Source organism: Vespa velutina, chromosome 2 (assembly GCF_912470025.1).
Source record: "Vespa velutina chromosome 2, iVesVel2.1, whole genome shotgun sequence".
Lineage (NCBI taxonomy): Eukaryota > Metazoa > Arthropoda > Insecta > Hymenoptera > Vespidae > Vespa > Vespa velutina.
In genome coordinates this window covers 19,049,968-19,069,967 of record NC_062189.1, presented here as the reverse complement: position 1 = coordinate 19,069,967, position 20,000 = coordinate 19,049,968, and the positions used below count along the sequence as shown (strand labels likewise).

Here is a 20,000-nt window from a genome sequence, read left to right as displayed (position 1 = left end):
ATATATATATATATATATTTAAAAATATATACCTATATATATATATATATAAAAACAAAAATCTCTTTCTCATATATAAATGTATTATAATTTTAGATTCGCGCGTTAAAAATAAACATACGTACAATGCGATATAACGAAACATTGAATTAAAGCTATTCAAATTACGAATAAACAACAAAATGTAATACAATTAATGAATATAGATTGAAATTACAAATGATTTTTTATAGCAAAATTTATATAACCAGTCGACGATCTATGTATAACGCAAAATATTTCATACTTATTGTCAAGATAACGTTTATGTTATTTATAATAATGTTAATAAATCTCTTATTATGAATCAAATAATTAAACGTTTACTTCGTCTTTCCTATTCCTATCTGATGTACGTTAATATTAAAGAAATCAATGAAGAAATGAATGTAGTATTTTACGAAAAGAAAAAAAAAAAAAAAAAAGCCAATTATCATAACTTATTCTATTAAAATCACCATTGTTTAATTCTAAAGATTCGTTGATTTTTTATGGTGTCATTAGTCAAAAAAAAAAAAAATAAAGAAAGAAAAAAAAGGAAAACAAGAGAACAAAAGAAGAATCTGAGATAAATAATTTGTATGAGAATGATTACATGTACATATATTATTCCTAGAAAAAATAGATAGTCAAAGAGAGACATTCCGATTTGTAAAGAGCTCTCTCGTTGTTTTACCTTTTGACCTTGGTTTAGACCAGTTACGTAATCTTCCTCGACTCTAGCTAAACGTCGTCGGCTTCGTTCGAATCGATAAAGGAAACTTTGGTACGATGACGTTTCTAACGTTGCAACGCTATGTATATTCAACCCGTTACGACCCATTAAGGTTTGCGTCATAAAAAAAAAAAAAAAAAAAAAAAAAAAGAGAGAAAAAAAGGGGGAAAAAAAAAGTCAGGACACGGATGACATGAATAATAATATTACATATTAATTTATATGACTTCAATAGAATACACACACGCGCGCACACACAGAGAAAGAGAGAGAAAGAGAGAGAGAGACTCATTCAATTCCCTTCGTTCAATTTTGATTATTATGATTTATTTCGATGTAACGATGTAAATATTGTTACGATTTTTTATCATTCGTCATCAAAAAATTCTCCGGGCAATTGCTTTTGTTCATATTTGAAAGATAGCCAAAAAATTCGTCGTAGTCGTTTCGAGAAATCGAAGATTATGCAATAGTAGTCGAGACTCAATCTGAATAGGATCGAAGATCTATTTACATATACATTTATATATATATATATATATATATATATATATATATACATAATCGATATAGACGAATAGAAAATAAATATATTGTAAACAAAGAGATAAATAAGAAAATAATGTTATTAACGTCAGATGAATGATATCTGATTAAATATAACGTACGAATATTCTTATATCTTAAAGAATATAAATAAAAAAAAAAAGATTCCCTTCTATTCCAATTGGCATAGTAACACTGAAAGACATAATATTTCTTTCTTTCAAAAGCTCGTTGATATCTCGAGAGCAAACTAAACAAGAAGACCCTTTTTTGAATATTTAGATATATATACATATATATATACATATTTATATGCACAGACATATACACATGTACAAAAAGGTACATATATATGTGTGTGTGTGTGTGTATAGATATATGTATATAAAATATGGAACGGGTCGTATCACTCGAAAAAGATGTGAGGGTCGAAATCAGGAAACGAATAATCATTCAGAAGCAGAGTCGATGAACATCGCAGAGACCACACCGATGCGGGCATTATAATTTTCGGAAGTGAGTGCCAAGATTAGAGAGCATTGACGTCATCCTCGCGACAATAAAAAGAGAGATCCGTCCATAAGCTCGTTGCTACGCATCGCTGACAATGAATCGTATAGATAACGGCCTGTGGACGTAAGCCCAACGTAGAGACGTAAACGAGAACATATATACATATGTACGTCTATATATATATATATATATATATGTATAATAGATTTATATATGTATGTACTTTAATAAATATATATATGTGTGTATGTATATATACAGGAAAAGTTTTGAAGTTATTGTTATAATTTATGATATAGTATCGGAAATTCCAATAAATTTGATTTACAAGTAGAACACATTCATTTAGCGTGTTTGCTAAAGCGAACACGTGTCGTTATCGAAGAAGTATATTAAAAATATCTCTTTTATCTTTGTTCTTCGTTTTTTTCCTTTTTCTTTTTCTTTTTTTTCCCCCCCCCCCCCCCCCCCCCACTTTTTTTCGATTAATTTCTCTGGATAATTTATGCTCATTAAACCGTCACGATATATTTAACATATTTTTATAATAAATGATATTCTCTTTTTTTCTCTCTCTCTCTCTCTCTCTCTCTCTCTCACTTTAGATTTCTACGAGTATTTATTTCTTTTCATTATGTCCATATATTTTTACATAATATTTCGTTGATTAATTTATACGAAAACAAAACTTCCATGAAAATTATCTTCGATAATATTTTATAATAAATAATACTGAAAAAATTTTAACGCGAAGTTCATCGCTGAAATCAAAGAAAAAAGAAAATGAAAAACATGTTTTTCAAAATTCAATTTAAGAGCGCGAAGAAAAGGGGAAAATGTACGATGAAAGGAAAACTACAAAAAAAAAAAAAAGAAAAAGAAAAAAAAAGAAAAAAGTAAAATGAAAAAGGTGCAATTGAACGAATTGATCGTTTCAACGCGACAAAATTATTCGAGTAAAGATATTTAAGTAATTGCTATTGTCTACACTTCATCCGTCCTTATCAAACCATTTTCTATATATTATGTAATAATAATATTGTATATAGATAAACATACAAAAGGAAAGTTTGCGAAAGTTACCGGGCCAACGGGCTTCGTTTCGTAGCTAGCAGAGAATAGAGTAGTAGAATCGGTGCGAGTTGACGTCAGTCCGAGGGCTGCGCTGGCGCCACGCCGTTTTCCTATGACGTCATTCGAGGGTGTACTTCTAGGGGGTGAGAAAAAAGGAAGGAGAGTCGTAGATATATATATATATATATATATATATATATATATATAGAGAGAGAGAGAGAGAGAGAGAGAGAGAGAGAGAGAGAAAGACAAGTTGCGGGTTCAAAGTGGTAAGGTTCAAAGGCGTAGGTAATCAATAAATTTCCAACTACTATTCAGATTTACATTTCAAAAAACATATCGATTTATCACAATAGAGTTTCTCTTCGAATTAAATATTTTCTTTTTTTTCTTTTTTTTTTTTTTTTTTTTTTTTTTTTTTTTTTTTTTTAGAAGGGAAGCTTCTCTCCTTCGACGAATGAAGTGACGATTATTTTCGACGGATTCAGATTTGCTTTTTTTTTTTTTTTTTTTTTTTTTTTTTTTTTAATCCCATCGCGAATGAACATTTCTATAGGAGATTATAAGGAAAGGAAGGGAAGTGTTCGGAAAAGATTGAAAGAAAAAAAGAAAAAAGAAAAAAGAAAATTGTTTTGATATTGAATCGATCGAAGTAGAAGGCTAAATTATTTTTTTTTTTTCTTTTTTTTCTTTTTTTTTTTTTTTTCTTATTATTTTTCTTCTCACGAGAAATAACGATATCGAGAAGATCGTTCAACGCCACTGGTCTTAGCCGTGAAAAGCGTGCCACTTCGACCATTCTATACCTCCGCCATTTTGGTGCCAAGTTAGGTTCCTCATCTTCAAAGTGTAATCTTCACTGTGCAAGATGTTACCAGCTCCCCCTCCCTCCTTTGATCTCGGAATGATCGAATAACAATAGATATTAAAAAAAAAAAAAAAAAAATTGATTTACCCAGGTATCAAGAAAAATGTAAAATATTCTTCGACGACGATACATATTGATATCGAGTTCTCTGCACGATAATACTCTTTCTGTGATAACTTTAAAAAAAAAAAAAAAAAGGAAGAAATAAAAGAAAAAAAAAAAAAAAAGAAGAAAAAAGTTCTGGTCGGATAATCTTTTTTATTTGGACTGTCGATGGACTATGCTTTTAGCAACTATTAGGATCAAAGCTGAAAGCTTAAAGCTTTTAAAGATTTTCAAATGAGAACTTAGAAGACTAGCTAAGAAGAGAAAGAGAGAAAATTTTTATCATCAAATTACATGAAGCATAGAAGTTTTTATTTAAACATATGTTCATGAATAAACAGCGAAAGAATATATATATATATATATATATATATATATATATATATATATATATATATAGATATTTCTATATCTAGTTATTTCTATTTATACATCAGTATATGAATCATCATCAGTAAGTATCTTGAACTAAGACATATTAAATAAATATTGAATCCTCCGATTAAATGACAGACCCAATGGAAGAACCGTTATAGATCTAAAACAAGCTATAATTTTCAAGATTGTCATTATAACAATTTAAAAAAAATTAGATATCCGAAGTACGGTATAACGTAGTTCGTATAATTCAAAGTCAATTTCAAAGTCAATGAAACGAATTTTTGCGGTCAGCTAACCCTTCTCATTGAGAAACTGTCTCTGAATTAATCCATTGCAATGAAATAAGAAAGCAACTAATTTGATTTGGTTGCTTTGGTAGATAGAGAGAGAGAGAGAGGAGGGGAGGAAGGAGGAAGGGAGAGAGGGAGGGATTAAAGGGAGGGTCGATAGGCATTGACGTAATTTTGAATATCGGTAGAAGCTTCGGTAAGAGTTAAAAGGGAAGTGTTAAGAGAAGAAAGAGGAGGACTAAGAGGAGGAGGGAAAAGAGGAAGGCTCTCGATCGGCGTCGATCGCAATTTGAAAGTACGACGTAAGGTTGAAAGGTGCTATTTATTTATGTCCACGTGTGCAATCCGGTATGCGAGGAGGGTCACGTGATTATTTCGACTATTTATAGGTCGGCGATGCGGTCAAGTAGCAACGAATCGCTGAAATTCCAGTGGATCTTCCTCTAAAGAAGCTTTTACTCTCTCTCTCTCTCTCTCTCTCTCTCTCTCTCTCTCTCTCTCTCTCTCTCTCTCTCTCTCTCTCTCTCTCTCTCTCTCTTTTCTATGCCTGGAATATCCAAGTATTATCTTTTGAACAGGCACAAAAAGGAGGACAGGGCTGCCCTCTTTTCGTACAACGTTTTGGATATCCGACCAACGAAAGATCGTCGTCGCTACCGATTTACAACGATCGAACGAGTAAGATCGGTTCCACTTTTATATCTCTTTATCGATATTGCGTGATATTTTATAATTATAACTCTTTCTATCTGACCTTCATGATTTTTCATTCATGAAAAACGATAACGTCCGTTCTGCATGCGTCTAGCACGCGTGTAAGATCTTTCGCGTTTGTTATTCTTTGATTCGTATCAGTCGATTCGTTTACATAAACGAATTTACGTAAATCGAGGAATGTGAGGAATTTTCCTTTTTTTTCTCTTTTCTTTTTCTTCTTCTTTACTTTTACTTTATTTCTATCCTTTTTTTTTTTCTTTCTTTTTCTTTTCTTATCTTTTCTTTTTTCAATCTTTGCCTTTGTTCCCTTCCTCTCTCTCTCTTTCTTTCTATCTTTCTATTTTTATATATATCTCTCACTCTCATAGAGAGAAAGATAATTAATTGCGCGTCGATTAAAAGAAAACAAGTAGTATTGGTAAGAAATTATGAAACGCACATGTTATCTTTGAAATACTGAAAGAGAGTAAGTACGTAGATCGGTCTTGTCTTGGAGTCTGTCTTGGAGGCCTGTATACAAACCGTGGTAAAGAAAGAAAAAAAAAGTCGGATAGGAAAAGACGTGGGTGGGTGAGAAAGAGAGAGAGAGAGGGGGAGAAAGAAAGAAAGAGAGAGAGAGAGAGAGAGAGAGAGAGAGAGAGAGAGAGAGAGTGGAGCAGCAGGGTATATGCAATCGATAATATCCACGGACAAAAATACTCTTCGGCGGCTTATAGACTTTCAGGGCTCACAAGCGCACTGCCGTCGTCGCATAGAAAATGTCGTTAACGAAATAATTTTCCAAAAATTTCATCTTACGATAGATACTCCCATATCCCGTTATTATCTTTTCTTCATAATTTTCTTTTTTTTTTTTTTAACTATAAATATATATGTATATACACATGTACACGATTGTATGGATTATTTTCACACGGGAAAACGTTCGGAGCTGATGATTTTTGTCTTCATCGATTTTAATCTATGCATTTTTTTCGAAATCTTTCGATTAATCATTCCAGTTAGTCTTGCAGTTTCGAGTTAGGCTTATAAATCGAAAGAAGAAAGGAACGTTGAAAGTTCTTTGAAAAAAAAAAAAAAAAAAAAAAAAAAAAAGAAAAAAAAGAGCGATTGATTCTTATGAAAAGTTCCCTGGCAACTTTTTCATCACGCTCGTGGTACGAAATTTTTTAATTTACAAGAAAATATTTTTTTTTTTTTTTTTTTTCATTCAAAATACAACCTTGATGTATGAATCGTTTCTTTAACCTCGATATCGAATACCCGAATGTGTGTTCGTTGCTCCGTTAGAAAAACTTCTCAAACGTTACAAGGCTGTTTGGATATCTTCGTTGAAGAGAAGTCAATGGAAAATTTGTATTTCGCTTGTTAATGGACATTAAAAAGCTACTTGATATTATAAGATTTATGCGTGAATCATATTAAAGATTTCTAATATATCACATAGAAATCATCATAATACTCTCGTATTTCTAAAGTTCCGATACATACATTCATACATATGTATGAAACAGAATATATTGAGCCTGACTTTAAATATTCTTCGATATTAAACGAAAATAATATTTTCTTTACGATAAATTTTTAATAACTTATAAACGAATGTTAGCCAATTTGTATTTCTTTCGTTTTTTCTCCTTTTTCTTTTTCGTTCTTTTTTTTTTTTTTTTTTCTTTCCTCGTATATACATCGATTTGTAGATTTATAATTTTGCGATTAATAATTTTCTATTTCTACGATAACAAAAAATAATCTCTAGTTTTAATTATTCGTTATTAATATCCATACATATTTAGTAGAATTTGTTCAAATTCAATTGTTTGATGTAATATAAATTAATTTATAAATATATATATATATATATATATATATATATATATGCATTAATAAAATATAAATTAATGTTTTTCTTTCACCTATTACAATAAAATTCAATTTAATGATTAATTATAAATATCTAGAAATATTTAACGATTTAATTTAGTTATGCGATACATATAATTATATAAATATATTAATTTGTTTTTTACAATTATTATTACCTATACTATGAGAGATAATTCGTCTAGAATAACAATCCATAGATATTAATAAAACATATTAATAAAATAATATATATATATATATATATATACCATTCTAATATATTATATATACTATTTATCATAGTATAATTTATTTGGAGCTAAACGAACGTAAATCAATTTGTCTAGAATCTGATCCGTCTCAGGGAGCATTTATTTCTAAACCTTACCTAGAGTCTGTACGGTTAAAGCAGGTCAAGCGCATCGTTTTATACTATAGAGTTTTGAAACTTCGAACTAACCTCTAGTAGCTTATTAACTATTGTCTATGAAGGTATCTATTGTTTGAAGTAGGTATTGTGTCATCGGTTAGAACAAATCGAGAAAAGGGCAATTATTTATTCTTTTTCTTTCTTTCTTTCTTTCTTTCCTCCCTCCCGCCCCTTAAAACATACATCACTATTTCATGACGAGTTCTAAAGGAAAAGGAAAAAGAAAAAAAAGAGAGAGAGAGCGAAAAGAGAAAGAGTAGAAAAGGAGAGAAAGAAAAAGTAAGAAAAAAGGAAAAGAAATAAGAAAATAAAAAAGTATTAAGTTATTCTCGATTTGAAAAGTTGTCACGAAGTCACGTTTTATGTTTGATCATTGAACTTTCATCCAAAAGATAGAACAGCTTTCTTCTTGTGCATCTTCTTTATAAAACATATTTTAAGAGAGAAGTATTATTTACGAGATGCGATTATGATCGAGAAATCGTACGACGCTAGATAGATAGATAGATAGATAGATAGAGAGAAAAAGAGAGAAAAAGAGAGAGAGAGAGAGAGAGAGGAGAAATCGATAAGATACGAGAGCGATATCACCTTTGACGCACGTTCTTATCTATGTATCGGATAATGAAAGAACAAGATGATTTCATCTTCCTTCCAGGCACGTTAAAGAAAAGAGAGAGAGGGAGAGAGAGAAACGTTCTTTCAATTCGACAAGTACTATATCATCGTTGTGACGCACGAGATTTAATCGAACGGTCTCTCTCTCTCTCTCTCTCTCTCTCTCTCTCACTCTTTCTTTTTTTCTCATAGATCTTCATAGATATTCAGATAAATCGATAAATTCATGAGTTTGATCGATCTTACGAAAGATCCTTAAAACAAAATACGATTTATTAGTTTTGAGATTTGATTTCTTACACTCCTCATGGCTTCTCTCGGCAAAATATTTACTTTATATATATATATATAGATATATAGATACATATATGTATATGTAATTATATATATATATATACACTAAATAATTATAATATATAATTATATAATATTCAATATACGTTTAAATAATTTATTTTTTTTTTTGCAGATTTTTTAATTATTTAAAAATTGAAAGTTTATCGAGATAAGAAAGAGAAAGAATCATATATAATAAAACGAATGAGTCGTCTTTCTTCGTGCAGAGTCATGGCGAACGCCATGAAATACCACGACGAAATTAGCAAGGAACCGAAATAATTTAGCGGCCGACTCCTGAAACCGTGTGACCCTGAATTCCACTGAATCTCTATCGTCATTCATTCAACCACGCTCCTTGCGATCGTTATATTCATATATAATTAAATTCACTTAATTTTTAAGGTAAGTATATATATATATATACTTACCTTAAGTAAGTTTGTTATGAAATAGAAAACATCTATATATATATATGTGTGTTTTCTATTTCATAATAAACTCGAGTACAATGTACTAATGATCGATCATTATAGTATAGCATTGAAAAAGGACAAAAGAGAAAAACTCAAAAACAATAACACAAATGAAACTAATAGAAAATTTGTAACAAGAAGAAGTGTTATTAATTTATTATTAAAACCCATTAAAAATTAACTTTTGTTATCGTTCAATAAGAAAAAATAATTATATAAAGTTAAAAATAATATTTACCACTTTTGCGCTGTTATAAATTAAATACCATACCGAGCATATTAATTATAAACTATGACAATATTTATATTATTAATAATTGCGAAATAATCGAGGTGACAATAAATATTCTAATCGAGAACAAAAGAAAGAAATGAAAAAAAAAAAAAGAAAAAAAAAAGAAAAAAAAGAGAATCGACAATAAAACTTCGTCAAACGGAAAAATACATAAATACGAGCGAGTTCAAAGTTACGCGGACATTATAAAGGATTGATATAATTATTATTTTCCTTTTTTTTCGTTCTATTCTGAAAGAGATAGAGTTTTGGGTGATGGGATGAGGGTGGCGAATGAAGCTGGAGGGTGGGGGTGAAGGGGTAAAGAAGGGGAAATTTCCACGGTCCCTGACGTGCGCAACTTTCCTCTTACTCTCTCTCTCTCTCTCTCTCTAACTCTTCATCTATCTCTATCCATCCATCTATCTATCTATTCTATCCTGTCCTCCTCCTGTCCTTCTTCTGTCCTACTCTTACCCCCCTCTTTACCCCTCTTTACCCCTTTTGTACGGGTCACGTCGCGCGCGCAGCGCCAGAGTTCGACGATCAGTCCGCGCGAGACGCTTCAAGTGCAAAGATCGTTCTCTTTCGCGATCGCGATCGCGATCCTTTATCTTTTTATTTTATCTTCGTGAGATAGTTCGCCGGCGTTTCATCGGATTTTGTGTCTGACGAGTAATCATTAATACGAACAAACAGACATACAGAGAGAAAGAGAGAGAGAGAGAGAGACAGACAGAGCAACGTTAATCACGCTGCTACGATTAAGTTAAAATTCGTGAAATGGTGATAGGTGAGTAGATTTTTTTTTCTTCTTTTTCCTCTTCTTTTTCTTTCCCTTTCGATTCGAATCGAACGAAAAAAAAAAACATTCCTATCGATCTTCTATCAATCATAAATAATATTAAATAATATTAAGCGCGAATCTAAACAAACGAATAATTTTTAATCGTATTTAGTTAGATACTAATTGATTTTACGGCTCGAAGAAAAAAGGGAAAAAAAGAAATTTTCATATAAATTGTGGAATGATTAAGTATATTAAAAAGAAAGAAAAGAAAAGAAAAAAGAAAAAAAGTAAAAAGAGAAAATCGAGAATAATCGCAAATGTTACAAATATTATGATCGTAAAGTTATTGATATAATCATAGGGACGGATCCAAATAAAAGACAATCTTAAATAAAACGATTAATTGCCAATGTCGATAAGCATTGAACGATGGATATATGTATATATATATATATATATATATATATATATATATATATATATATATATATATGTATGTATGGATCCTAAAGTTTATACGAGGCCAAGGTTCCGATCGAATCGGAACTCCGGCTACAAGATACTATTTTTAAAAGACTCTACGTCTAACATGCTAATGATCGATCTTAAAACGAACAACTTACAATTAACAATGACTTATCAATTGGTTTATCTCGTTGAAAGTGACTCCAGAATCCGAATAAAAAAAAAAAAGAAAAAAGAAATAACTTTATATATGTATATATACATATGTTTCATCTTGTCTTATCGAAAGTTTTCAAGTTTTAGTGATAAAATATAAGTATATATATATATATATATATATATATATATATATACACATACACACACACACACATATATATACACAAATGTAGTAAAGGATATACAATATCGAAAGTTCTGCCAAGCCGTAAATAATGAAAAAGATCCCTCTTAACATACAAGTCTCTTTGATTACACGTACATACATACGTATACACTTATGTATTTTCATAATATACCTCTACGTGTATATATAGGTATATATGTTCTTTGTTCTTTCAATTTTAATCGTATCAACGTCGAGACACACACTCTCATTTTGTTTCTTACCTTTGATTTGTAACATTTGAAAATTTCAATAAAATTAAGAAATTATTTTGAAAAATCTTTTTCTTTGTTTTCTTACAACTTTAACAGAAATAAAAACTGTTGATACAAATAATATATATATATATATATATATATATATATATATATATACATATACATATACTTGTTATATACTCGTATTAATACGTTTATTTGTATTATATATAATACATGAATGATAGCATTCATTGATTTAAAATCGAAATTTAGAGAAAGGAAGAATCATTTAACATGCTCCATTTCTATTCTACACAACGTACATGTATGTGTGTGTGTATATATTTATATACATATATATATATATAAAATATAATATAATGTATGTAGGATGCTGTGAATATACGTATGGTATGCTCACGTCAGAGTTATCTTAAATTAATGAGAGCCTAGTTAGCCACGAGGAGAGGGAGAGACAGAGAGAGAGAGAGAGAGAGAGAGAGAGAGAGAGAGAGAGAGAGAACATCGTTTCTTTAATCGTACCTATTCTATTTATTATCTAGTTTCTATTTAACAGGACACCGTCATACGATCTTATATACCATTTATTTATTTTTTTTTTTTTCTTCTTTCTTAATTATGTAATTCGAGAAAGGAAATATTCTTTCTCTCTTATTCGTTTTTGTTATTCTCAAAAATCTAACAAATGAATATTCAATAAAACAAATTTAATATAAAATCAATAAAACAAATATAATATATAAATATTATATAACAGTATTATATAACATAGGTTAATATTTATATATATATTTATATATATATATATATATATATATATATATATAAAATAATAATAAAAGAATAACATAACGAATATTATATTTTCATATTATTTAAAAATAAATGACATACACACACACACACACACACGCGCGCGCGCAAGCACCCACGCACGAACGTACACATAAAAAAACGATATCGTTTGAAATTAATTATAATAAATATAATTTCGTAGAGATTGATTGTTACAAAAAAAAAAAAAAAAAAAAAAAAAAGAATAAAAAAAGAGAAAAAAAAATAAGAAAAATCGAAAATAGTATTTAACCGTTCTTTTTCTTTTTTTATTTTTTAGGAACGTTACCTAACATATCATTGACCATGCCGTCGGGAAGGAAAATCCCACGAGTCTGCAGGTAAGAGGAACATTTTCAAAAATATTTCATTATATTAAAAATGCAATATAGAGGAAAGGAGTATGTATATATATATATATATATATATAGACGATAATGAATCACAACTTTCCCTCCATCATCTCGATCATAAAACGAATTTAGCCTATGTACTTGGCCATCTAATGACGTAACAGACACTGACGCAAATGACAATTGTTATACGTCGTCCAACCAACGATCGATCCGATCCGAGAAACCACATATATATATATATATATATATATATATATATATATATATATATATATATGTGTGTGTGTGTGTGTGTGTGTGTGTGTGTGTGTGTGTGTGTACTTATGCAAAAATTTATTTCATAAATGAATATTCTTTGATTATCGATTTAAAAATCAATTAAAATGGAGTCCTTAAGTTCCTAAATAGGCTCAAAGTTCCTAGATTATATTAACAATCAATTATTCTTTTTCGAAATTTATTAAACGTTTTTTTTCTTTTCTTTTTCTTTTTTTTTTTTCTCTTTTTTATATGATTTAGGAACTTTTAGCCTATCCTATATATTTTTCATTTCTTTGCTTTTAGACGACAATAAAGAGAGAGAGACAGAGAGAGTATGTCGCGACTTCTTCGTTAAAATTCTATTACGATCGATAAACGGTTAGAGACCGTTTCGAGAGAAATTAGATAAAGATTTTCCTCATCGATCTCCTCATATCCTATATTTTTATCTCTAAGCATGTTATCAACATAGAGACCTGAACTAATCGAATTTAAGAGAGCTCAGCTAAATCCGTTTATTGTATAAACCCGATTCTCAATTCTAAATCATTCGTTCCATTTATTAATGATACGTTTCCTAAACTTTGTTATTATATAATTTAAGGATAAGAGATAAATTATTATTATTATTATTATTATTATTTTAAACAATAAAAAGAAAAAGAAAATTAAAAAAGGAATTTATAATTCTTTATTAATGAATTATATACGAGTCATAAAAAAAAATTAATGATACAGTTGAAAAGGAAAACAAAAAAAAAAAAAAAAAAAGAAAAAGAAAGATAACTCATTTATTAATGAACTATAAGCTATCGTTCAAAAAAATTTTCCAAAAACGAATAAAGAAAAACTTATCTCTATAAATATATATATACATACATATAGCGAACTCATTTTAAATATATATGTCATCATCATATAGATACATCAAACATATATATATATATATATATATAGATCATAGATACATATATCGAACGTGACGTTTTTTTTGTTCTTTTAGTTATCCCGACATCAAAATCATCTTAATATAACTTAACCTATCTTACCCAAATAACTAGTCCATTGTATTAGCATAGAAAGAAAAAAAAATATATATATATATATATATATATTATAAAAAAGAAAAAAGTAATATAATGTAAAAAATATCTCTCTCTTTCTTTTTGTTAATTTCTTTTGAATATTTCCAGTTTAACGGTGTACGACGTCGATTCTCGTGTGTCGCAAATAGAAGAAAATCCTGGCCTGATCGATGGCACCTCGTCGTCGAATGAAAACAGCAGTACGGAAAATTCTTCTTCAGGACACTCGCCATTGGACAGTCCCAGTGGTATCAGAGAAAGAATCAAACGAATGCAAGTCGAAGCCGAAATTCGACGGGACGAATTTGCTAGGTTATTGGAAGAACATGCTCAGGTCGTAAGAAAATTAAAAATGATGGAGGCAGAGGAACAGCTATCGTCGACGCACGTCGATGGTACTACTGCTACTGGAACTGGAACTGGAACTGTAGTTGCTAGTACGCATGCGTGATTCCACCCGATTCCTCACGATTCCGCCCGACTCAGCGCGATTCCGCCCGATTCCGCGCTTCGAACAAATTCTCTTTTTATACTCACAATTATTAGATATATATATATATATGAATATATACGTACATATATATATATATTTATATATATATATGATATATCTAGGACATCTTGTATATAAGAATTTTTTTCCTTTATCTTTTCGTTTCTCTTTCCTTTATTTTTGTTTCATTTTTATTTCGTTTGATTTTGCATTTCTTCTTCGAATAGATATAGAGAATTCTTTTTATAGTCTTTGCGGCGCACATAGAAAATAACAAATACAATAAAATAATCGATCGATTTTGTCGAGTAAATGTCAAATAATTGACGACTTCATCCACCGTTTCCATTCTATAGTTATCGTCGGTTTATAGAGAAACGTACATAACCTTCAAATCACGAGGTTTGTTAGAGCAAAAATATCTATATATGTATATATATATATATATATATATACGTATCTACATATGGATGTATATCTACACGTCTTCTCTCTCTCTCTCTCCCTCCTCCGCGATATTTTCTTTTCTCTTATTCTCCAATGGAAAAATAACTTTGATAGTAAAATCGCATCGTAATGAAGTAAGGATTGTATCGTAGGAAAAAAAAAAAGAAAATAAATACGAAGACGGTTTCGTTTTGACGACAGTCCTCTGAGAAAAAGAAAAATAATTTAGTGTAATAATTGTGACAATAATGAGCGATTACTTACGATGCGTAGTATGCGTAGAAAAAAAGAAAGAAAGACAGACAGAAACAAAATAAATAAAAATAAATAAATAAACAATAACAAATATATATATATATATATATGTTCACGGAGAGTAGTGAGAATTTTTGAAGAAAAACTCCAATCCGTTAAACGCGTAGCTAACAAAGTGGAAACGGTTGGCCTAAGCGTAGTACAAATTTTTCAACTAGAAAAAAATCTTATTACAAGAAAAAAAAAAAAAAAAAGAAAAAAAAAAAAAAAGAAAGAAAGAGGCTGATATAAAACAAGAACGAGAGAATATTTCTATCGTTCGAGATATCTAAAAAAAAAAAAAAGAAAAAAAAAAAAAAGATATCTGAAGATCGATAGAAGAAGATTATGAAGACGAATAAAAAGAAGAAAATGACGAATGGCCCTTTTGATGTCAAATCGAACGAGATATACATCGGCTCTCGTATATAGAATTTCATGATGCGCAATACGACCATATATCTATCTATGCATCTGCGGTATTTAATAACGTAGAAAATTCAGTGTTCCAAAGTGTAAATTAGTTTTCTATATTGATATCTACGTAATATTAATTAATGAAATACAGGCCTATCGCTATAAGTAGGAACAGATATTTGCGATACTCTTGTACATATATAGATTCCTTTGTACGATATACTTTATTATATATATAATATATATATATATATATATATATATATATATATTATATATTAAATATATATTATATAATAATATAATATTAAATATATATTATAAATAATGTAAGATATTTCCGCGCGAAAAACGAAACAATTAATGGAAAGTGATATATATATATATATACATATATGTCGCTTGTCTAGTAACTAAAATACGAAGTAAGGAGTCGTCATTTATCCTGATCATTTGTATATATGTGCGTATATATATATATATATATATTATACAGTACATATATACAAATTGAATCAATTATCCTTGGCTACAATATACGTAGGTATTAATAAATGTGTTTACGCATTAGAAAACCTCAAGTATAATAATAGAAAGAGAAAAATAAATAAATAAAAAACTAAAAAGTTAAATAAATACATAAAAAAAAAATACAGAGATTAGATTCGCATCTAACAATAAGTAAAGGCAACGAGATATTATTGTATGAAAGAAAAAAGGAAAAAAAAAAAAAGAAAGAAAAAAAATTGTAATTACGATATAACATGCTAAGTAATTAATCACTATTGCCTGTCATTATGTTATGAATATTATGAATACCACTTGCGAGTCGTAAGGTTTGATAAAGTTTCGAAATTTGTATTTTCTTATCTTATTTAGATCAGGGATCTTGCGTTTTTTTTTGTTTTTTTTTTGTTTTTTTTTGTTTTGTTTTTTTTTTGTTTAATACACTACATCTATTTAGTATGCTATGATATCTTTATAATTTGTAATAAGAAATATAAAAAAAAAATTATGCTAACACACGACGTAAATAATAATAATTGATAATCTTCAAATTCGATTGTAGAAAAATGTTAAAACTTAAGTATCATTGCCAAGTACCTTTATAATATTGTAAGTGGTAGCAAATATTTTATCTGGCATGATACATATGTATTTATGTATTTAGATGAGAATACATTTTATAATCTACGAAGACAAATAACCAAGGAACTATCTGCAAAAAAAAAAAAAAAGTAAAAAGAAAAAATAAAAAAGAAAAAAAAAACAAATAAACAAATTGTTTAATAAAATAATATAATTCAATGGAAAAGCATGAATATCTGAAATTTAAGAAAGCGACATTGTAAGGCAATAATCTTATAAAGATGTTCGGAAAGACTGTAGAAAATAAACTAAATAACGAGCATAAAAATAATTTAACTAATCTGTTTTTACTATATTGTAAATTTCTTAACAATATAATAATTAAAAGGAAACAAATATGTATATATACATACACATGTACCACCAATTTTCTAATGAAATTATCATATTTTTAAGAAGTATATGAAAATGTAATATCTTTCCTTTCGTCGATTACATTAATAAACCGTAAGCAAAATAAACGCTACAAATATACCTTCTCTTTTTTTTCCTTCTCTCTTTGCATTTTCAAAAGGACAAGAGATCATTACTATAAAATATGTAATTATTAAATGTTAATTATGTTAAATATACGTTAAAAAATATTGTATCGTTAAATTTATAAAAGAGGTATTATTTCCTCCTTTAGACCAATTCAAATGCAATATAAAATTTGTTTTATGTAAAGTCAATATTATGTATGTTCTATATTTCAAAATATACTTATATTTTATTTGTTTGAACAACGCATACATCACTTTCTATCACAGTATTGCAGTATAATTATTTTATAGCTAGAGAGTTATGTATATTAACAAATCCACGCAAAACAACACTACAAAAAAAATTAAGTTTTATCGAATTTGTAATTACATAATTTTTTTAATTAGCGTATAAAAAGTCAATCTAATCTTCCATGTTACTCGAAACCAGCTTATATATATATATATATATATATATATATACACATATATATATATATATATATATATATATATATTTTTTCACAAGTTCGTTAATAAATGTATTAATAATTTACGCAAAAATTGCATGTAAGCAAGATGTTTTTATGAATGATAAAATAAAAATATAAGCAAAATAAGAAATCTATTATATAATCGTTTTATATGTATCTGCATGAAATATTACCAATGAGCGAGTACACAGATACATTTTAAAGAAATCGTTGATAAAACCTTTGCCAAAAGGTAACGAAAAAGAAGAAGAAAAAAAAAAAAAACCACGAAATTTCGATCATTCTTCTAATGAATAAATATAACAAAATACCAAATGGATAAAAAAGAAATAATGTAAAATATTTTCAATATCCATTAATTTAAATGAGTATATTCAATTGTGCGTGCACTTAAATTTACATACTTACAAGCTATGTTTTAAATTCCTAGTTATTTCATTTTGATTTCAATGCTGATTATCAATCATCTAAACTTCTCGAACTCTTTGGCGAGATGCTAATATCATTATTCTATGACTCAATTGAACATTATGGTCTCGTAAATATCTTATTAAGTCAGCTTGTTTTTCAAGTAATTCTTCTAAATTTGAGCCTCTATGATGGTATCCAATTTCACCACTGCTTGCATAAGAATCTTGGGTAAAAGATGACAACCATTCCTCTCTTTTAACATCTGGTAAAGGGCGTAACCTATTGAATCTTATAACTCTTTCTGCCAAAATGAAATGTAAAAAGAATTTGAGAAACATGGATAAGATAAGTTTTATCAATAAAATATAAAATATACTTACTAATATAATTCACATAAACTGGAACGATTACCATAAACTCTATGGTAGTTAAGAATATAATATAATTAATAGGTGTTAACCATTCCGATGCCCTGCAGTATTGTTCATAATTCATTTTATGAGTATGATGTAAAATTACAGCTAACAACAAATAGCATGTATTCCATAGTGATGTTATAAAAAGAGGTGTTCTTATATGTTGATAAGTTGATTGATAAAAATCAAGATATCCCCAAATTCTTAATGTATGATGTTTGGCTTTTACAACATAATCAGTGATCATAACTATTAACCAATATAAACAGTGAAGATATAAGTATATGAAATAAGTATCACATTTGTTTTCTTCTTGGGGCCATACCGAGATGAATACAATTCCAACTATTTCTAATGCTACCTAAAGAATTTCAAATTTTGTATAATACATCTTATTTATTTTTTATAATGTTATCATATAATGCATACTTACACCATAGAGTAATGATATCGACACGATAGGTAAGGTATCCAATTTTTGAAAGTTATCTTCTTCTTGAGAAGTTAAAACAGGTTGAAGATATTCTTCGTCGTCCATATTTATAGATACATCAAGGTAAATCCCAAAAAGCTATATACAAACGTAACGATATTATTAACTTAAATCTTAACAACGTCATTCAGGCAAAAGGTTATGTTTACAGTTTCATCATGGATTGACAGTTAAAAAATAAGAAAAATTATCTGATCGAATAAATTGATTAATATAATAAAAATATATATATACGTAACCGTTAAAAGATTATAGCTGTATCGAACGAATTATTCTATCGAATGATTAAACATTTTTCGAAGAAACATATCACGATCGTAAAACATATCACTAATCAATTCACATTTTGACGAATTTAATATGGAAGACAGTTATTCGTATTAGAATCTTATATATTATATCGGTACGTATATTTTGTTTATATCCACGTATCTATAAAAGATATTTGATATCCTGTCTCAGTGCAAAGTTTATATGTACTTACAGAGAGAGAGACGATCGCTTCTAAACACGTGACGTAAGATCAAGATGGCTGACTGGTAAGCAAACGACGCGGGTATCGACCATTTAAACGTGTGTACATACACAATGACCAGAAAACTATATATTGACGTAGTGTGTGTGTGTGCGTGTGCGTGTGCGTGTGCGTGTGCGTGTATGTGAAGACAAATTTTTATAAATCAAGAAATGTGTCGGGGGGAAAAATGTTTATAAGTAACTGTGTATGAGATTATATATATATATATATATATATGTACATGTATGTATGTATGCATAAACGGAATAATGTGTATTATCAATCAACGATACCTTTTGTATAAATATACACAGGAAGCAGTAAAGACCGATGGTCGTGGATGAAAAAAATTTTTTAATCTCACTTTAATCTAAGCTATGTATTTTACATCCTATAATATCGCTGTAACTTTCTACCGTTTGTATCAATAGATGAATTATGAAATTAAACGGTTGGAGGGGAAAATGTGGCAGCGTGTCACGAAAGGGAAAGAAAAAGAAAGAAAGAGAGAGAGAGAGAGAGAGAGAGAGAGAGAGAGAACGCGTGCGCAACCCTCGCCGAACACGTGCCGAAGGAATGAGCTTTTCCACGATCATTCCTCGAGAAGTTGCAGTAGCGCGCGCGCTTTCGATTCCAAAAGACTACTACGATCCGTTGTTCTTTCTCTTTATTATTCTTTTATTTATCTAAAAAATGTAAAGAGAAAATTTAGGAAGAAGTTACAAGCTAGGTTTCAAAAAAAAAAAAAAAAAAAAAGGAAAGA

At 28.8% G+C, this 20,000-nt stretch overlaps 3 protein-coding genes across 6 annotated transcripts in view; 2 read left to right on the top strand and 1 right to left on the bottom strand.

The window, feature by feature from the left end:
* Positions 1-9,777: 9,777 nt before the first annotated feature.
* LOC124957875 lies at positions 9,778-14,290 on the top strand. The gene is made up of 3 exons (XM_047515344.1): positions 9,778-10,041; positions 12,224-12,284; positions 13,754-14,290. Exons 1-3 carry the CDS (start codon positions 10,032-10,034, stop codon positions 14,094-14,096), a joined length of 414 nt encoding a protein of 137 aa, XP_047371300.1. The 5' UTR covers positions 9,778-10,031; the 3' UTR covers positions 14,097-14,290.
* Positions 14,291-17,134: 2,844 nt separating this feature from the next.
* On the bottom strand, positions 17,135-19,679 carry LOC124957874 (transmembrane protein 192). Of its 4 annotated transcripts, XR_007103755.1 has the most exons (5): positions 19,205-19,312; positions 18,661-18,798; positions 18,192-18,588; positions 17,809-18,112; positions 17,135-17,259 (listed from the first exon to the last, which is right to left on the bottom strand). XR_007103755.1 is itself a non-coding variant. In XM_047515343.1 (4 exons), exons 2-4 carry the CDS (start codon positions 18,763-18,765, stop codon positions 17,868-17,870), a joined length of 747 nt encoding a protein of 248 aa, XP_047371299.1. In that variant the 5' UTR covers positions 18,766-18,798; positions 19,531-19,679; the 3' UTR covers positions 17,555-17,867. The 4 variants fall into 4 exon arrangements, 3 of the variants coding, with proteins under 3 accessions (XP_047371299.1, XP_047371297.1, XP_047371298.1); XM_047515343.1 differs by lacking the exons at positions 17,135-17,259; positions 19,205-19,312 and adding an exon at positions 19,531-19,679 and having other exon boundaries at positions 17,555-18,112; XM_047515341.1 differs by lacking the exon at positions 17,135-17,259 and having other exon boundaries at positions 17,555-18,112.
* Positions 19,680-19,827: 148 nt separating this feature from the next.
* Positions 19,828-20,000, top strand: part of LOC124957873 (putative uncharacterized protein DDB_G0286901) — a 5,653-nt gene continuing 5,480 nt past the window's right edge. The window contains exon 1 of the mRNA XM_047515335.1: positions 19,828-20,000. This exon is cut by the window's right edge and continues 893 nt beyond it. The gene's annotated coding sequence lies outside the window, so the exon portion shown is untranslated.

Coding starts and splice junctions, on each gene's coding strand:
- LOC124957875 (XM_047515344.1), top strand. Junction 12,285..13,753: donor AAAATCCCACGAGTCTGCAG/GTAAGAGGAACA, acceptor GAATATTTCCAG/TTTAACGGTGTACGACGTCG.
- LOC124957874 (XM_047515343.1), bottom strand. CDS start 18,765: ATGGACGACGAAGAATATCTTCAACCTGTTTTAACTTCTCAAGAAGAA. Junction 18,589..18,660: donor CGATATCATTACTCTATGGT/GTAAGTATGCAT, acceptor GAAATTCTTTAG/GTAGCATTAGAAATAGTTGG. Junction 18,113..18,191: donor AGTTTATGTGAATTATATTA/GTAAGTATATTT, acceptor TCATTTTGGCAG/AAAGAGTTATAAGATTCAAT.